Below are 19,951 nucleotides of genomic sequence, written 5' to 3'. Positions count from 1 at the left end.
ATAATTATTTAACATCACTGAGAGAAAATAAATTGAAACAAATGGGAAGACATTCCATGTTCATGAACTCACAAACCCAATATCATTAAGATTACAATTCTTTTTTTTTAAGAATTATTTATTTATTTGAAAGAGTTACACAGAGAGAGGAGAGGCAGAGAGAGAGAGAGAGAGAGAGAGGTCTTCCATCCGATGGTTCACTCCCCAGTTGGCCACAATGGTCAGAGCTGCGTCGATCAAAACCCAGGGGCAGGAGCTTCTTCCAGGTCTCCCATGTGGGTGCAGGGGCCCAAGGACTTGGGTCATCTTCTACTGCTTTCTCAGGCCATAGCAGAGAGCTGGATAGGAAATGGTGCAGTCGGGACTAGACCCGGCACCCATATGAGATGCTGGCGCTTCAGGCCAGGGCGTTAACCTGCTGAGCCACAGCACTAGCCTCAAGATTACAATTCTTTTTTTTTTTTTTTTTTTGACAGGCAGAGTTACACAGTTAGAGAGAGAGACAGAGAGAAAGGTCTTCCTTTTCCGTTGGTTCACCCCCCAAGTGGCCGCTACGGCCGGTGTGCTGTGGCCGGTGCACTGCACCGATCCGAAGCCTGCAGCCAAGTGCTTCCTCCTGGTCTCCCATGCGGGTGCAGGGCCCAAGCACTTGGGCCATCCTCCACTGCCTTCCTGGGTCACAGCAGAGAGCTGGACTGGAAGAGGAGCAACTGGAACAGAATCCGGTGCCCCAAGCAGGACTAGAATCCAGTATGCCGGTGCCGCAGGCGAAGGATTAGCCAAGTGAGCCACGGCGCCAGCCAAGATTACAGTTCTTTGAAAATTAATCCATAAATATAATGCAATTCCTATCAAAGCCCCAACAGTCATTATGCAGAAGCTGACAAACTGAATTTAAATTTTACAGAAATACAAATGGTTTAAAATGTCAAAACAATTTTTAAAATGAACAACATGGTTGTGCATTTATACTTCCCAATTTCCAAATGTATAACAGAAATACAATAAGCAAGAAATGTGGTATGACATAAGGGCAAACACATGCACTGATAAAACTCAAAGTCCAAAAATTAACTTTTATTTTTATGGTTAATTGACTTTTACAAAGGTGCCAGTGTAACTATGTGGAAAACGAACAGCCTTTTAGAGAAACTATACTGAGACAATGAGATATTTGCAATTAAAAGAGATGGATTCAGATCTTTAACTCATAATATATGCAAAAACTACTGCAAAATGGCATAGACTTAAATATAAAAACTAAAATAAAACTTTTAGGAGAAAACATAGGGGGAAAAATCTTGATAACCTTGAAGTAGGCAAAGATGTTCTTAGAAGCACAACCCATGAAAAAACATTAATTGGACTTCATCAAAATTTATAACATTTGTGCCTCAAAAGATACTTCTAAGAAAGGAAAAGATGTAATATATACATCTTATTAGGGACTCTTGTCCACAGTGTTGTTTTAAAAATAATAAAAACAATCTTTAACCAGGCATAAGATTTGAATAGAAAGTTCACTAAAGAAGAAATAGGAATGGGTTGTAACTACATGAAAAGGTGTTTAGCATCATTAGTCATTATAAAAACGCAAACTAAAATCACAATGAGAAACCACTCACTAGAATGACTGTAACAAGAAAGACAGGGGTGGGTGTTTGGGATAGCAGTTAAAATGCTGCTTGGGACTCTGGCATCCCATATCAGAGTGCCTGGGTTCAAACCCCATTTCTCCCAATTCCGTTGCTGACATGCACCATTGGAGGAAACAGGTGACAGCTCAAGTACTTGGATCTCTATCACCCACATGGAAGACCCAGACTGAGTTCCAGGCTCCTGGCTTTGGTCCGGCCCAGCCCCAGCTATTGCAGGCACTTAGGGAGTGAACCAGCAGATGGGAGAGCTCTCTCTCTCTCTCTCCTTTCAAAATAATTAAAAACAAAAATAAAGGCTAAAAACTACGAAAGAGAAATAAAAATATATATCCACACAAAGTCTTGAATGCATTTTTATAATAGTCCCAAACTGGAAATAATTCAAATAGCCATTATCTATTCATCAGGATAAACAACATGTAGTATAGACATATAATATTATTCAGACATAAAATGAAATATTGATACACACATACAGTGTGGCCAACCCTCAGAAACATATGTTAAGCAAAAAAATACAAACAAAAGGGTCACATATTATGATTTCATTTGTATAAATTGTACAGGAAAGGCAAGTTTATGGAAATGGCAAACAGACTAGTGGTTATTCCAGGCAATTTTTATCAGGTTGTGAAAATTAATTGTCAGAAGTCTGATTTTGTTTATATAATCAAAATGACAATTTTGACAATGAATTTCATTTCTCAATAACCTGAAGAGTTAATACAATCAGGCAAAATAAAGGATCTAAGGATTCAGACTATAAAACTATTTTTATGAAGTTGTAATGATTCTAAATCCCCTAAGTTTGCTGGGGGAAAAAAATCACTTGATTTATACATTCTTTAGTATGTATAGTATAAATCATTGTCTAACCCTGGCACAATACCTACTTTTGTATTCTGTGTTTTTTTTTTTTTAAAGATTTATTTTATTTATTTGAAAGAGAGTTACAGAGAGAGGTAGAGTTAAAGAAAGAGGTTTTCCATCCGCTGGCTCACTCCCCAGATGGCCGCAACAGCCAGAGCTGGGCCGATCCAAAGCCAGGAGCCAGGAGCTTATTCTGGGTCTCCCACGATGATGCAGGGGCCCAAGCACTTGGGCCATCTTCTGCTGCCTTCCCAGGCCATAGCAGAGAGCTGGATCGGAAGTGGAGCAACCAGGACTAGAACCGGTGCCCATATGAGATGCCGGTGCTTCAGGCCAGGCCTTAACCCACTGCGCCACAGCACCAGCCCCTGTATTCTGCATTTTTAACCCCTTTTTTGTGCTCACTTCACATAGAGAAAAGGAATTTACATTGCTCTTCACTTCACTTGTTTTTTCTCCTCAAAAAGTCCCTATATGGGCAGCTGTTTGAGTTCCAGCTGCCATATTTCCAATGCAGCTCCCTGCTAATGCACCTGGGAAAGCAGAAGATGGCTCAAGAGCTAGAGCCCCTGCCACCCACGCAGGGAACATGGATGGAGCTCTGGCTTCCTAGCTTCAGCCTGGCCCAGCTTGGCTGTTGTTGCCATTTAGAGAGTGAACCAGCAGATGGAAGATCGATCTCTCTCCCTCCCTCTCTCTGTGGTTCTGCCTTTCAAATAAATAAATAAGTCTTTGGGGGTGAAAAACAAAATCCCCCAAACAGCTCAATCTCTTTCTTCAGATCTTAAGAACAGACTTCTTCTAAGTCATTTACTGTCCAAAACACATAACATAGATATGAACTTACCCTCGTGAAGAGAGAAGTCATGAGAGACTCAGTTTATTTCTGTCAATCAGGCACATTCCTAAATCAGTTGTTCTCCCTCCATTAACTATTCCATTCCCAATCAGTGATGTTCAGAAGTACCTGGCTTGAGGTGTTTTTGATCCACAAGGGACCTGAAGGTAGTTGACATTCTATCACTACTCCCAACCAGTCTTCAAAAAGAGAAAAAGCATTCTCACAATTTGTAGTTTATAAGACGAAACTTGAAATTACAAATACACACACACACACACACTTATGGAAAGGAAAATAAGTGCAAAATTTAATTTTGTGTTGGTCTTTAGGCTTCAATTTATCCCAAGAATTTTTTAAAAGATTTTTGTTCATTTTAAAGGCAGAGTTACACAGAGGGGAGGAGAGACAGAGAGAGACTGATTTTCCATCTACTGGTTCACTCTCCAGATGGCTACAACAGCCAAGGCTGGGCCAGACTGAAACCAGGAGCCAGGAGCTTCATCTGGGTCTCCCACATGGGTGGCAGAGGCTCCAACATCTGGGCCATCTTCTACTGCTTTCTCAGGCACATTAGCAGGGAGGTGGATTAGAAGTGGAGGTACCCACATGGGATGCCAGCATCACAGGCTATGGCTCAACCTGCTCTACAGTGCTGGCCCTAGTTGTCAAGAATTTTCTTTCCCACATATTTCTAAATGTTTGATTCTGAGGAAGAGTACAATCAATACATTTATTAAAGTGCATGCAGGTAATCTTTTTTTTTTTAAAGACAACAATTGCCTGACCAATTGAGGTCTATTTAAATTTAAAATCAAATTAGAGTAATTTCAACGTTTATTGCACCCACTATTTAATGGGTCCTGGGATATCTAGGGACAAATTGGGAACAATTTCTACCTTCAAAGAGTTCAGAAGCTGTTGGGAGAGAATGAGCCATAGCTACAATTTTTTTTTTTTTTTTTTGGACAGGCAGAGTGGACAGTGAGAGAGAGACAGAGAGAAAGGTCTTCCTTTGCCATTGGTTCACCCTCCAATGGCCGCCGCGGACAGCGCGCTTCGGCCGGTGCACCGTGCTGATCCGAAGGCAGGAGCCAGGTGCTTCTCCTGGTCTCCCATGGGGTGCAGGGCCCAAGCACTTGGGCCATCCTCCACTGCACTCCCGGGCCACAGCAGAGAGCTGGCCTGGAAGAGGGGCAACCAGGACAGAATCTGGCGCCCCGACCGGGAATAGAACCCGGTGTGCTGGTACTGCAGGCGGAGGATTAGCCTATTGAGCCACGGTGCTGGCCATAGCTACAATTTTAAACAGATTGGGATAAGGACCACAATTTAAACAAAAAGATATGGCATCAGAGGTGGCAGTTAGGAATAGCTGGAAAAGATTTCAAAGGGTTGAAATGACAAAAAGCAAGTAATGTTTCAACTGGAATGATTACAGTAAGCAGAAGAGGAGTAGGGACAGAATTCCAGAGAAGAGAGCTGAGGTGTGGCTACAATACTGGGCGAATGAGGACATGCTGAGAACAGGCTGAAGTCTGATTTACATAATCACATTAATATTTAGCGAGTACTTCCTGCATGCCAAATACTCCTAAGTACTTTACAGGGGCAGGTGTAGAGGTTAGATGGCAGTTAGGACGCCTGCATCCCCTATCAGAGGGCCCGAGTTGCACTGCCAGCACCACTTCCAATTCCAGCTTCCTGCTGATACACAATTGCTCACATAGTTGGGTCCCTGTACCCATGTGGGACATCCAGATTGAATTCCAGGCCCCTAACTTGGCCTGGCCTTGCCCCAGCTATCATGGGCATCTGGAGGATGAACAAATAGATCAGATGGAAGATCTCGATCTCTGTCACTCTGCCTTTCAAGTAAGAGCAGTTCACAGGTGTCTTATCTACCTCTTTTCTCATTATTCATAAGCCATCCTTTTAATGCCTCGCTTAAATGCTACCTTTCTGCAGTCTTTGTTGATTCTTTCAGATGAACATAATCTCTTTTTAAGCCTCAAAATATTTTACCTATATCACTTTTATGGCATATCCTAATATTTTGCTCCTGGCATTCTAGATTTTATGTGCATCCTTCCTTTTTCCTTTAGTCTGATCCACTTTGTTTTCCATGGCTTCTAGGACAGGGCTCAACACCTAATAATGCTGGTTAAATCTATGTTGCAGAGGCCATGGTTGTGTTGGAGCTGGTTAGGCCACCATCCGTGATGCCAGCATCCCAGATCCAAGTATTAGGGGGTCCCAACTACCCTGCTTCCAATGCAGCTTCCTGTTAATGTGCCTCACAAGTACTTGGGGCCCTGCTACACATGTGGAAGACCCAAATGGAGTTCCAGACTCCAGGCTTTGGCCTGGCCCAGCCCTGCCTGGCTGTTGTAGCCACTTGGAGTGTGAAAGCACATAGATTGATCTTTCTCTCTCTCTCACTGCCTTTCAAATAGTTTTTTTTTTTAAAAATCTATGAAGCAATAATTCTTTGCAATGCACTGTACTGAACATTCTATAGCAGTTATTTCACAAAATCTTTGTTTTTTAAACTTATTTGACAGGTAGAGTTATAGACAGTGAGAGAAAGAGAGACAGAGAGAAAGGTCTTCCTTCCGTTGGTTCACCCCCTAAATGGCTGCTATGGCCGGCGCTGCACCAATCTGAAGCCAGGTGCCTCCTCCTGGTCTCCATTGCAGGTGCAGGGGTCCAAGCACCTGGGTCATCCTCCACTGCCCTCCGGGCCACAGCAGAGAGCTGTACTGGAAGAGCAGCAACTGGAACTAGAACCCGGCGCCCATATGGGATGCTGGCACTGCAGGTGGAAGATTAACCAAGTGAGCCACAGCGCCGGCCCCACAAAATCTTGACAACAAAAAAATTCACACAGATAAAATACCAGATGGACCTTAAACTTAATGAACAAGATCCCTGCCCTCAAGATCAGCCTAGGGAGGCTGGTACTGTGGGTGTGCCCGGGTTATAAAGACAAGGAAAAGTGAGACTCAAAGAAATAACTTGCTTTCCCAGAATCTGAGAGAAAATTGTGGCAGAGCCAGAATTCAAACCAATTCTCCAGACTGGATATTCAGGCCCCTAAGCCTTCATACTGTTAGGTATGAAGGTAGACATGAGCCTGAGCCTAGGTATGTGAGAGAGGCAGAACAGAACCTAGCAACAGGCCTTGGAGGTTGCCCAGCACTTACACATCAAAAGTCTTGTCAACGACCCATGACCTTTTAGGCAGACCCCAGCCTTCCCTTGGTGACATCTTAGGGGACTCTTCCCAGGCCCTGGCCAGGGGGCTATGAGATCCAGTAACAGTGTGCTGCTAAAAGCCCCAGGAGGAATTTCATAAAAGCTGCTGGCCCAGCAATACCGCAGAAAAAAATGTTTCAGGTGAAAATGCACGGGCCCACACCCATAGAAACTGCAGTCTGAATGCAGACTGGGCTCTCGGTTCTTCGCTGTGTTGCCCACCTGGCCAGCCAGGTGTATTCTCTTCATTAAACTTCACTAGCTTACTTACTGCCCTTCTCTGTCTCACAGCTGAAATCCTTTTCTTAAGGGAAGACAAGAAAGGACTTCTCTTCTAGCCGTTTCCGGAAACATAACCTCTGTGTTCTAACGGAGGCATCTGCTAAATGAAAAGTTCTAGAATACTCCTAAAAGGAAAAATCGGCTCATGGGGTTTCTTCCTTTCTTTCTCTCTTCTTTCTCTTCTTTTTTTTTTTTTTTTTTTTCATGAGGGGGAAAGCAGGAATTGAGCAAATGGCAAAGCGCAGGTAGAGGTCGTAGCCTAACCTAGCACTCACCTGGCAGCACCTATCCGCCCATCCAGCCATGTGCGGAGACTCGCTGAGCACTACGGATTTCCGTGGAGTCCCTTTACGGGGCTGTTCCTGAGCATCCCTGCTCCGCCGCGAGCTGCCCGGTGTAGCTGTCACTAGTACTGTGACCTTGGGGGATATTTCTATTTCCTTCCCAATAATGAGCGGAGTAGGGTAGGAGGTAATACTTAAACATGGTACAGTCATCCTTGAGGCTTCCCAAAACGTGTAAACCGACTTCCTACTGGAGGGATGAGGAAGACGCCGCGAGGGGACGAGAGCCCAGCTCCTCCCGCGGCCCGCTGTCACACTGCTGGCGGGACAACGCTCCCGCCTCCAGCTGCGCTGCTTGGTCTAGCCTAGCCACCTCCTGAAACAAAATAAAAGGAGTTTTAGAGTGGCTGTACCTCAAAGCATCGACCAAGCAGTAATGAGGCAATCATCTTAGTCGCCACAACTTTTTAGCACAATAGGAGCCTCTGTCACTTTGCACTAAGTTTACCAAGTCAAGCGGCAGAGCACAATTCTAACAGCCAGGATCCTGTCCAAGGCTCTTGGGACAACCTAGACCACGTTCCTCGAGACCTCGGCCCCATCTACCCACTGCGCTCGTCAGGGGCCCGGCAACCGGCGCACAGACCCCGCAGCCGCGACGCACAAGGCGCGTCCGGCGCAGGCCGTGCGCCCCGCCCCTCTCCGCCCTCCGCCAATGGCCTGCGGCGCGGTCACCGGGCGCTTCAGGCCCCGCCCTCCTCCTCTGAGAGCGCGCTTAGCGCATGCGCCTAGAAAGCGGGCCGGGTGAGGGGCTCTCTAAGGAGGGGAGGGGGAGACGGAAATGGGAGGGAATGGCGCTTACAGCCCTGGTCCCGTCGGGGCGCCCGCGGGAGTGCGCGTTGGGGGTGAAGGCGAGCAGCGGTTGCTTGAGGGGGGCGAGGCCGAAACCCCCACCCCTCTAGGGCACGGTCGCCGAGGCGCCCCTGACCCGAGGGTGTTTGTGTGTACCCGCCCAGGGAGACATGGAGAGCTGTCTGGCGGCCGCGGCGCTGAACGGGGTGGACCGACGTGCCCTGCAGCGCTCGGCTAGGCTGGGCCAAGAAGTGCTGGAGCGGGCCAAGAGAAGGGCGGTGGACTGGCATTCGCAGGAGCGTCCCAGAGGCAGCACGGGGGTCCTTTCCCGGGAGGGACCCTACCACGCAAGAAGGCCGCCCGCCGGCCCGCTGTGCCTTCTCCCGGGAGAGGTGAGGGCCCCATGCCGAGGACTGGCCCGCGGCGGCCTGCTGGGGCCCAGGGGCGCACCGTACAGAAGCTTGAGCCGTACTGCCCTTGGCGGAAGCCTGGAAGTATTGGGACGATGAATGGGAAAGTCTCTTGAAAACTCTTCACAGTTTACAGAGCCTTGTTGGGTTGTTGTAGAATACAGACAGTGATCAGCCCTGGTTGGTGAATTAAAAAAAAAAAAAAATCTACCATGCTTCCTTTGCATACTAGAGGAAAACCAGCCAACCGTTTTAGGCGCTCGATAAAATTGCATGTCTGTCTTTTAGAGATGGAATTCTAAGTTCCTTCCTACTGGCAAACAGAGAGGTCTTTCCAAGAGTAAAAAGGAGGCTATTGCCAAAATGGCTTCATTCTCAGGGAATCCTACATCTCACCTGTGACTTGCCATTTATTCAAATAGAGAGAAGAAAGGCACCCGACCCTTAGTGCTTCGTTCAGAACGATGGCTGAATTCATGGACTATACTTCAAGCCAGTGTGGGGTAAGTTGGCACGAACCGTAGCCGTGCCTCCTGATCACCTGCTGATGGATCCCAGCTTGGATCTTTCTGGAATTTAGGGACAGTCTGGAGACTGCCTCTTCCCCTTCCTAGGCAGGTTATAATCAGTGAGGAATTTAAACCAGGTGGTAAATCCAGGTTAGAATTCATCCAAAAAGTATGTACAGAATGCTTAATTGGAATTGTTGGTCATTCAGCCATAAACAAGCCAGGAAAGGCCCTCATTGAGTTTTCAGTCTAGTGGTGAAAAACAGCTAATTTGCTGAATTCTAAAACAAGTTGCATATCCGTTTTTGCCTTTAAAAAAAAAAAAAAACTTTGAACTAAAAAAATATTTAGAATTTTTACAAAATACTTTGAGGAGCGCAGAGTGAGCACCTTTCTGCTGGTTCACTCCCCAGACACCTGCAGTGCCTCACCTGGGGCAGGAGACTAATACGGGAACGCAACTCAGGTCTCCCAGCTGGATGGTGGAAACCAGTCAGTGGGCATTGCCTCCCAGGTTCCACATTAGCAAGCAGCCAGTGTCAGGAGCCAGAGCTGGGCATGGAACCTAGGCCCTCGGATATGGGATGACCAGGTCCCAGCCACTCCTCTGTTCTCAGAACTGAGCCTCTCTGTTTTCAAAATGTATTGAAACTGAAATTAAGTGTCTGCATAAGATCTTATCCTCCAATGTTTGTTTTAAGTGCCTGGCATCCCTAGGAAGACAGTTACGTGGAGCAGATGCAGTGCCCTGGTCAGGATTGTGTGGTTATTGACAGGAGGGGCTCCCCAGGAGTCAGAGCCAGGTTCTTAGTGGCTGCAGTGCCTTAGGCTGGTTATTCTCTCAGCTTCCTGAAGCATGGGACTAGAATAAGAGGAAGTTGTGCAGCGACCTTCAGGACATGAAGCTACTGATGTATTTTAGCTTCCTCCTCATAAAATTAAGACTTGTAAGGTTCTTTCACAGTGTAGGTTATAAACTGTAGCATGAGAGGTTTGAGTGAAATTTCTGGTACCTTCTGTGGTTTCAGTGTGTCCCCCAAAGGCTCATGTGTTGAGATCGAATCCCCGCTGTGAGGCACTGAGAGGGTAGCAACTTGACCTGTGGTGTTTAGAGGCAGAGTCTTTGGGAGACTATTAGGATTTGATAAGGTCAGCAAGATTGAGCCCCCTGATTGATTTCTGGTGGCTTTATTAGAGACCCACACATGCTCCCTGTCTCTTGCCATGGGATGCCTTATCCTGCCTCAAGACCTTGCCAACAAGAAGGTCCTTACCAGATGTAGGCCCTTGAACATCCAGGAGGGTGAGCTAGCAAAATTTCTTTTCTTTATAAAGTTGCCCAGCTTTCAATGTTTCTTGTAACAGTGCAGAATGGACAGTTAACATTCATCGAAATGGGTGAACTATGGTTTTAAAGTCCCTCTTCTCGAATCCATACACTTAGATCATCTTTAAGTACTTGAAGGAAATACTGACAGCAGAGTAGCCAACATGCAAGGAAATCACCCACAAGGAAAGCACCACGTGTCTGCTAGAAATCTCAACACGTTCTGACTCCTCTGGCCTTAGCATTTTGTGAGCCTTCTGTGGTTGTCAGGATGCTAGTCTGTACAGGAGAAAGAAGAAAATACCTTGTTTCTCTCCTGCTTTCAGTTTCATGTGTTCAGATCTGAGAAAGGCCGGCGCTGTGGCTTAACAGGCTAACCCTCCGCCTTGCGGCGCCGGAACACCGGGTTCTAGTGCCGGTTGGGGCACCAGATTCTATCCCGGTTGCCCCTCTTCCAGGCCAGCTCTCTGCTATGGCCCGGGAAGGCAGTGGAGGATGACCCAAGTCCTTGGGCCCTGTACCCGCATGGGAGACCAGGAGAAGCGCCTGGCTCCTGGCTTCGGATCAGCGCGATGCGCCGGCCACAGCGGCCATTGGAGGGTGAACCAATGGCAAAAAGGAAGACCTTTCTCTCTGTCTCTCTCTCTCACTATCCACTCTGCCTGTTAAAAAAAAAAAAAAAAAAGATCTGAGAAAGACTTAATCTTTCTATATCTTTTATGAAGATGCCTGTGGTTCCAAGGATAGGATTCCAACTAGTGAGATACGGTTCAGAGAAATTTTGTTATGTTCTTGTTTGTACTGTTAAGTTGTAGAAAAATCCGTAACTTCTTTAAATTGATTAAAACACTTGGTTCCTGGCTCAGTAAAAGGAATAATATTTGTCTTTGGTTTGCGGTTAAGCAAATTGGTGTTCATACTGGTATTCAGTTCAGGTCTCCATTATGGGATGGAGCTTCAGAGCCCCTTGGCTTTCTAGACATGAATAATAGTGTTCTGGGGCAGGCATGCGGCTTAGCAGATAACACGCCACTTGGGATGCCTGCATCTCATATCAGAGTGCCTGTGCTTGAGTGCTGGCTCTAGCTCTTCACTCCAGCTCAGATTCTAGGAGACAGCAGTAATGGCTCAAGTGATTTGTTCTATGCCCAACCATGTGGGAAAACTGCATGGAGTTTCCAGCTCCCAGCTTGGGCCTGGCCCAGCTCTAGCTCTAGAGGGCCTTGTAGGATTGAGCCAGTAGATGAGAGATTTCTGTCCATCCATCATTCTCAAAAAAGGGGGAAGAGGGACTGGTGTTTGGGCACAGTAGGCTAAGCCACCACTTGTGACACCAATCAGCAGCCCGTTTTGCAATGCTGATTTGAGTCCTGTCTGCTCCACTTCCCATTCAGCTTCCTGCTAATGTGCCTGGGAAGGTAGCAGAAGATGGCCCAAGTACTTGGGCCCCTGTTACCCATGTGGGAGACCAGGATAGAGTTTCTGGTTTCAGCCTAGCTCAGTCCTGGCTGTTGTGGCCATTTGGGGAGTGAACAAGCAAATGGAAGATCTGTCTCTCCTTCTGTGTTGCTCTTTCAAGTTAAAAAACGACTGCACTGGGTTTTGGGTTTACCGCCACGATTTTGAAGTAGCTGCTAAGTATATCGTTAGATCTGTGTCCTGAAGTGTTCAGCTTCTCATTCTTCTGGTCACATGTTTTAACACACTGTCCATAACCACATTCAGAACAAGCAGGCTTGTGATGGCCTCATCATTAGTCATAACAAAGGGCAAATCTAAGGTTAACTTCCAGGAATGGAAGGACGTAGACAAGAAAAATGTAACTTTTTCAACCCTGTGGATTATCATTCTTAAAACTGGAGACCTGTCCCTCTACTCCCTCATGTGGGAATCATGAGGAAAAGGGTTACATAGCTCTTAGGTTTATGTTTCGTTTCCTGCCATATTTCTTTTTTTATTTTCATTTATTTGGAACACAGATCTCCGACCTCTACTATTCCACTCCCCAAATGCCTGTAACATCTGAGGCTAGGACAGACCAAAGCCAGGAACTTGGAACTTAATTCAGGTCTTCACGTGGGTGGCAGGAACCCAAGTACTTAAACCTTCACCTGCTTCCTTCCAGTTGCACGTTAGTGGGAAGGTGGAATTGGAAACAGCTGGGGTTCCAAATCAGGCACTCTGTGATGGGATGCTGACATCTCAAGCAACTGTGCCAAACACCCATCTTTCCTGCTGTAATTGTAAATCTCAAGGAAATGCACTTCTCTCTTCCTTTATCCTTATCTGAGACTTAAACATAAACATGGAACTGTTCATTAGACTTTGTTAGGGAAAGTGATGGAAGTACATGTGTATGTGACACTGGGGCAAAGATGTGAAAGTTACTTCATCCGGCGTGGAGGCGGCAGATGGCAGCAAAGTTAGGCCAAATGCAGTTTTCTTCCCTGCAGCACTTTCATGGGCTCAGGCTTGCTAGAGGCTTCAGTAGTCTCTCAAGAGGGCAGGTAAGGCTGGGCTTTGTGGCCCAGTGGGCTAAGCCTCTTCTTGGGATCACTGCATGTTGAGTCTCACCTCTGCTTCCAATCCTGCACTCTTGATAATGTGCACCCTGAGAGGCAGCAAGTGGTGGCTCAGGTATTTGGATCCTGACCCTTGCCTGTAGCCTAGCCCAGTCTTGTTGCAGTCATTTGGAGCAGAGCAGTGGATGGAAGATATTTTTCTCCCTCCCTCTCTCTCCCTTCCTTTACCTCTTTTCTCCCTCCCCTTCTCCTTCCCCCTCCCCCTCCCTCCCTCCCTCCCTTTCAAATAAATTTAAAAGGTGGGGTAATTTGCTCTTGTTCTCTTGGCTCCCTCCTTAACTACACTTAGCTCCAGTTCCAGACCATCTGTTTACCCCACTTCTTCCACTTCCCTAGAAATATTACTCATCTGTGCCAGAAGAAGGAGGGACCACCCACGTCTGTCGTTATCACAGAGGGAAGTCAACGGTGCACCTGTGTTCAGAAACCGGGAATGGTCAGGTATGTCTCTTCACGTGGCCTGCACAGTGCCCTTGACCTCCCAAGGTGTGAGACTCTGTACTCCAGATCTCCTGCAGGGCTTGGTGTGACCAGCATAGCAGGGCCCAACAGAAACAGATCAACTCGCAACCTTCGAGGACTATCACAATGAACATGAGTAGAAGATTTTTCTTTCTTTCTTTCTTTTTTTTTTTTTTTTTGACAGGCAGAGTAGACAGTGAGAGAGAGACAGAGAGAAAGGTCTTCCTTTTGCCGTTGGTTCACCCTCCAATGGCCGCCGCGGCTGGCACGCTGCGGCCTGTGCACTGCGCTGATCCGAAGCCAGGAGCCAGGTGCTTATCCTGGTCTCCCATGGGGTGCAGGGCCCAAGGACTTGGGCCATCCTCCACTGCACTCCCTGGCCACAGCAGAGAGCTGGCCTGGAAGAGGGGCAACCGGGACAGGATCGGTGCCCCGACCGGGACTAGAACCCGGTGTGCCGGCGCCGCAAGGCGGAGGATTAGCCTAGTGAGCCGCGGCGCCGGCCAGAAGATTTTTCTAAATCTAAGATGGATGCCACTGTAGGGTCTTGCAACCCGCAATCCTGAGCCACAGGATTTTTGGGCAGGCTGGACAAAAAAGCTTCAGATAGCCTCTTCTACATCTAGAGATAGAAAAGAGATTTTTATTAATTAAATATATTTTACTGTAAGGTAAATTATAACTTTCATGTCTTCAGTAATTTTTTTTAAGATTTATTTATTTATTTGAAAAACAGTTACAGAGAGGCAGAGGCAGAGAGAGAGATCTTCCATCTACTGGTTCACTCCCCAAATGGCAGCAACAGCCAGAGCTGGGCTGATCTAAAGCCAGGAGACTGGAGCTTTTTCTCAGTCTCCCACATTGCTGCGGAGACCCAATGACTTGGGCCATCTTCCGCTGCTTTCTGGGGCATCTTAGCAAGGAGCTGGATCAGAAAGGGAGCAGCCGGGGGCCGGCACTGAGGCACAGTGGGTTAACACCTTGGCCTGAAGCGCTGGCATCCCACATGGGCACCAGTTTGAGACCTGGCTGCTCCACTTCGATCCAGCTCTCTGCTATGGCCTGGGATAGCAGTAGAAGATGGCCCAAGTTCTTGGGCCCCTGCACCCACGTGGGAGACCCAGAAGCTCCTGGCTTCTGGCTTTAGATCGGCACAGCTCCAGCCATTGCGGCCAATTGGGGAGTGAACCATCGGATGGAAGATGGCTCTCTCTCTCTGCCTCTCCTCTCTCTGTGTAACTCTGACTTTCAAGTAAATAAATAAATCTTTAAAAAAAAAAAAAATGGAGCAGCCAGGACTGCTCATATGGGATGCCAACACTGTATAGCTTTACTTGCTATGACACCGCACCAGCCCCATCTTCGGTAATTTTTAAAAAGAAAGTGTAAGATGGGTGTTTTGGTGCAGTGGGTTAAGCTACCACTTGGCATTCCCATATTGGAGTTCCTGGATCAAGTCCCACCTCTATGTTGATCCAGCTCCCTGCTAATGTGCCTAGGAAGCAGCAGATAATGGCTCAGTCCCATGTGGGAGATGTAGCTAGAGCACTATGCTCCTGGCTTCACCTGGACTAGTCCCAGCTGTTGGTAGCATTTTGAGAATGAACCAGCAGATAGAAGAACTCTGTCACTCTGCCTTTCTAATAAATAAAATAAACAATAAAAAATTAAAAGGCCAAGGAGGGGTTTTCTCTTCTAACAAAATACTTTTCCTAAAGATAGTAACAATTACAGATGCCTCATTACAAATTTACCTCTTTTTTTTTTAAAAAGATTTATTTATTTGAAAAACAGAGTTATAGAGAGGCAGAGAGAGAGAGAGAGAGAGAGGTCTTCCACCCGCTGGTTCACTCACTCAATGACCACAATGGCCAGAGCTGGGCTAATCTGAAGCCAGGAGCCAGGAGCTTCTCTGGGTCTCCTACATGGGTGCAGGGGCCCAAGGACTTAGGCCATCTTCTGCTGCTTTCCCAGGCCATAGCAGGGAGCTGGATGGGAAGTGGAGCAGCAAGGACTTCAGCTGGCGCACCTATGGGATGCCAGCATTACAGGCGGTGGCTTTACTTGCTATGCCACAGCGCCAGCCCCCACAAGTTTACTTCTTTGACCTCATGTCATTGCAGGGAAGCCAAAGACTGGTTGTTGAACAGGAGCTGGTGATAGTTGAGATAAACTCCCCTGGGTATGCTCAAATATAGCAAAATTAAATCCAGGGTGTAGTCCACAAGATGTTGGAACAAAGGGGTGGAGGAGGAGTGTGGCGAGTGGGCCAGGGGACATGAGCGAGGGCTGAATGGGTACAGAAGCGCCCGTGTCCCTTCCCTGGCCCAGGATGTGAAGAGCCACACCAGAACACAAGTCCTGAGTTTGTCTCACACTTAAGCAAATGTGCCTGACCTTAAGGGGTTTTATATGGACTGGGCTCAATCCTGTCTCACCCTGTAAAATAGAAGTTGGAGCCTCTAAGGGAAATTGGCTTTGACAGCCTGCTCCCTTCTCATACCCCTGCTCCTAGCAGAAGGGCAGAGAGGGTTAGGGTTTTGAGAACCTGTGAGGTATTAGTCACTTTTGTACAGTAAGTGTTCCCTATAGTCTAGGAGTCCTGTGTTACGGACTGGAAGTCAAGACTCTGTCCCTTTTAGTAAACAGCAGAGATAGGATTTACATTCAGATCTGATTCCGGAGCCTGTGAAAGAATAAAAAGTAATCGTGGCAAACATCAGCCTGGCAATGTCTCACTAAAAGGAGATGGAATAGCTTAGGTGACAACTTAGAAAAAGTTGACAGGACTGAACATCAGTCAGAAGTCAAAGCTTAGGCACTGATCAGTGTTTCTGTTGCCTCTGCAGAGAAAAGACAGAGGGGAGGCAGCCGTTGGTCCTGGAGGCTTCCTCCCGGCATCAGAGCATACCCTGGAGTCCTCCCAGTCGGTGAGTCCAGAACTGCCGGCGTCCTGGACTTCACCATTGTCGTGTCATCAGCCAGTGGACCTGCTTATCAGCGGCTCTCTTTTGTACTGGATCTATAGTAGTTTGAAGCTGAGATGGTTGACTCAGTGTAAAATTGTTTTCTTGGTATCCTTCCTTCACTAGAAGCTTCAAGGATACTGTTTGTGCCTGAACTCATAGTTGTGGTTAAAAAGAATGCGAAGCATTCCCTCTCAGCTCCTACAGCTCAGCTGGGCTGGCACAGTATCCTGCTGGAATTCCACCATCTGTTCAAACAGCAGGAGGGACCTGACACCCCCACCCCACCCCCGCCAACAAAGTGAAACGGCTGCCCAAATTCTGGAGCATATACATTTGGTGAGATCAGGTTCCAAAACATTTGAAGGCATTAGTTCCCAGTCTCTACAAATGTTTCTCTGCAAAAACATACAGTGGTGAGTTTTTCATTTTTAGGATAAAGTATTCATTAGGTCATGAACTCAAGGAATTTTTTGGACCTTGGAAGAGCTGACATTCTGTGGAGGGGCTTCAGCATGCTGCTGCAATAAATTCCTTGCTTTTTATTTGTATACAGTTTGTTATGAGCCAGGACTGGGAATAAACTAGACTTAGTAGTGACTAAGAATACTCCACTTGTAGTGCAAATAGGAGTCCTTAGCTTGAGAGGCCTGCAGTGCTGGTTGACTTTTGGTAATGCTAATCTTCTTGCTGTTCCTTTGTATTGGAACCACAGACACCGATCCTTTAAAAAAATCTGTGTTAAAGGAGTCAGAAAGGGAGGTAGAGACAGAGGTCTTCCGTCTGCTGATTCTCTCCCCAGATGGCCGTGATGGCCAGTGCTGGGACAGGCTGAAGCCAGGAGCTGCTTCTGCATTTTCTACATGGGTGGCAGGGGCCCAAACACTTGGGCCAGCTTCCACTGCTTTTCCCAGGCCATTAGCAGGGAGCTGGTTCAGAAGTGGAACAGTTGGGACACACACCAGCCCCCATAAGGAATGCTGGCATCTCAGGCGGTGGCTTTACCTGCTATGCCAAATCACCAGCCCCCAGATACCAATCTTTCCCAAATGTTTCCTTGTGTGCAGACAAGTGGAACATCCTTGGATTTTTGTGATTGAGACAACCATATTTTTAAAAATTATTTTTACTTATTTGAAAGGTAGACTGGGACATAGATCTCCTATCTGCTGATTCACCCCAAATGTCCACCCAGCCGGGGCTGGATCAGGCTGAAGCCAGGAGCCCAAAATCAGTCCAGCTCTCCCATGTGGGTGGCTTAGGACCCAAATATTTTTTTAAAGATTTATTTATTTTTATTTGAAAGTCAGAGTTACACAGAGAAAGGAGAGGCAGAGAGAGAGGTCTTCCATCCACTGGTTCACTCCCCAGTTGTCCACAACAGCTGAAGCTACACTGATCCGAAGCCAGGAGTTTCTTCCAGGTCTCCTACGTGGGTGCAGAGGCCCAAGGACTTGGCCCATCTTCTACTGCTTTCCCAGGCCACAGCAGGGAGCTGGATCGGAAGTGGAGCAGCCAGGTCTCAACCGGCACCCATGTGGGATGTTGGCACTTCAGGCCAGGGCGTTAAACCACTGCGCCACAGCGCCGGCCCCTGGACCCAAGTATTTAAGCCATTGCCTGCTACTTCCCAGGGTGCACATTAGCAGGAAGCCAAGCCAGGACTGAAATCCAAGGACTCCATTGTGGGATGTGGGTGTCTCAAGTGGTGTCTTAACTGTTGTGCCAAACAGCCACCCCAGCCATATTTTCTGAAACTTTTTATTTACACAGTTGATCACCAATAGATAGTTGTGATATGTCAAGTTTCTATTAAGTGGTAGTAGACCTCCAATTTTGCTGTAACTTGGCAGGAAAGGATATAACATAAAGCAGCTTGGGAAACAAATTGGCTTCAAATCTATCTGCAAGATAAGGGGGGTGAGGACATTTCATAAAAATAAGTTATCATTTGTTCTTCCTAGTGGAACTTGCTGGCCAGTAGTTCTTTTTTTTTCTCTGTGTGTGAGGAAAGAAAAAAGTTTCCACCTGTGGCTGCTTTGGAGCAATGAGTAAGCCCAGGGGCACCCCTGCGATCACTTTGGCTGTTTTCTGATCTGTTACTTTTCCCTCAGGGTTTTGGACTGAGACCTATCCTCTGCCTGCACACCTGCTTTGACCCATTTCCCAGGCACGTGTGAAGCCTGTCCTTGGAGGATGGTTTTAGAGGATGGTTTGTGCTCCGTTCAGTTCCAGTGTTTCACACCACAAGGGAATCCGTCCTCCAAGGCAGGGCTTTGGCCCACTGACTAGCTTGCTGCCTGTCACAAAATGGAATCCAGTCATATGTTCTTAGCTTTAAAAGAAATGCTTGATTTTCCTAATCACGGACTTAGTTAAAATATTCTCAGCCACCTTTACTGCTAATGTGTGCTACCAAGTGCTCTGAGCCTCAAACAATGACCATTAACCAGCCTTTCCACCTGCCTCATTCATATTCCACCTGGAATGCTGGTTCATAATTCTTCACAGTCCTGTAGCACTTTAGCATTTACAGAGCGTTCTCACGTGTTTATTTGCGAGGTAGGTATTAGCCTAGTTTAGGAAGAAGGAAATGTGTGAGGAAAGGCTGAGACTTCTAAAGGACAGTGCTGTTAGGTGGCCCAGCTGGTCCCTGGAGGCAGGGCTTCTGCCTCGCACTTGAGCGCTTCCCTCTGTCATGCTCTGGCACGGCCAGCCTGGTGGAGTGAGAGATGCATCTGAAACCTAATAGCCTCTTTTCTTTGTAGGCTGAGGACATCTCTAAGGACCTCTACATAGAAGTCTACCCAGGGACCTATTCTGTCACTGTGGGCTCAAGTGACTTCACCAAGAAGACTCACGTGGTAGCGGTGGATTCAGGACAAAGTGTGGACTTGGTCTTCCCAGTATGATGGTGACCATCACTGCCATCACCTCTTTTTAAGTAGCAAGAAGAATAAAGCCATGGTCTGATCCTTGTAGTAGTTAACACATTACTACTGCTTCTCGTGCTGATTGCACAGGGCCAGTCTTCCGGTGAACTGGCCTCTGCTGCTTTTGGTGGCTGCTTTGATATGTACAAATCCCCACCCTTGTTGATTGAAATAATGTGATGATGCTGTCTCAACAGATTTTATTGCTTGCTTTCCAAGGAAAGACTAATTATGATAATAAAGGGAGAGATCTGGAAATGAAGAGAATTCATTTGTATTTGCATTTACAGGTACAACACACTGTCACCCACATGTAACTGTAGGCTTCATGAGAAGATGGCAGAGAGGCTGTGGACACATCTGCCCCAAGCAGGCCGACCACACTGTCACAGCCGTGAACGGGGCATCCTCATGCAGAATCGTCAGCTCCCTGTGGCAGAGCGCCCTGGGATGGGGCCGCCATACTCCCATGCCCCTCACGACAGGTGCCTTCCGGCCGCTTGTCTGCAGGGAAGTCTTCATGGGGTGCAGCTGCTGCACTTGTAGCCTGTGTTCTTCCTCCTCCTGTGGAGAGCATCCCTGTCAGCCACTCTCTAGTGCCTCCTCAAGTATTTACCATCATTATTTTTGATTCCTATAAGAGAAAAACTCAAGGATCAGAAAGTCACTGATTTGGGGGCCAGCACTGTGGCACAGCAGGTTAAGCTGCCACTTGTGGTG

General features: G+C 47.2%; 1 protein-coding gene across 2 annotated transcripts; it reads left to right on the top strand.

Annotated features, from left to right (window-relative positions):
* Positions 1-7,948: 7,948 nt before the first annotated feature.
* On the top strand, positions 7,949-19,488 carry AKIP1 (A-kinase interacting protein 1). 2 transcript variants are annotated; one of them, XM_062196537.1, is made up of 6 exons: positions 7,949-7,994; positions 8,207-8,434; positions 8,875-8,955; positions 13,207-13,311; positions 16,182-16,262; positions 19,067-19,488. In XM_062196537.1, the coding sequence occupies exons 2-6, from the start codon at positions 8,213-8,215 to the stop codon at positions 19,208-19,210; spliced, it is 633 nt and encodes a 210-aa protein (XP_062052521.1). In that variant the 5' UTR covers positions 7,949-7,994; positions 8,207-8,212; the 3' UTR covers positions 19,211-19,488. The 2 variants fall into 2 exon arrangements, with proteins under 2 accessions (XP_062052521.1, XP_062052522.1); XM_062196538.1 differs by lacking the exons at positions 7,949-7,994; positions 16,182-16,262 and having other exon boundaries at positions 8,048-8,434.
* The last annotated feature ends 463 nt before the right edge of the window (positions 19,489-19,951 follow it).

This window comes from Lepus europaeus, chromosome 7 (assembly GCF_033115175.1).
Source record: "Lepus europaeus isolate LE1 chromosome 7, mLepTim1.pri, whole genome shotgun sequence".
Taxonomy (NCBI): Eukaryota; Metazoa; Chordata; class Mammalia; order Lagomorpha; family Leporidae; genus Lepus; species Lepus europaeus.
This window is presented reverse-complemented; position numbering and strand designations above follow the sequence as displayed.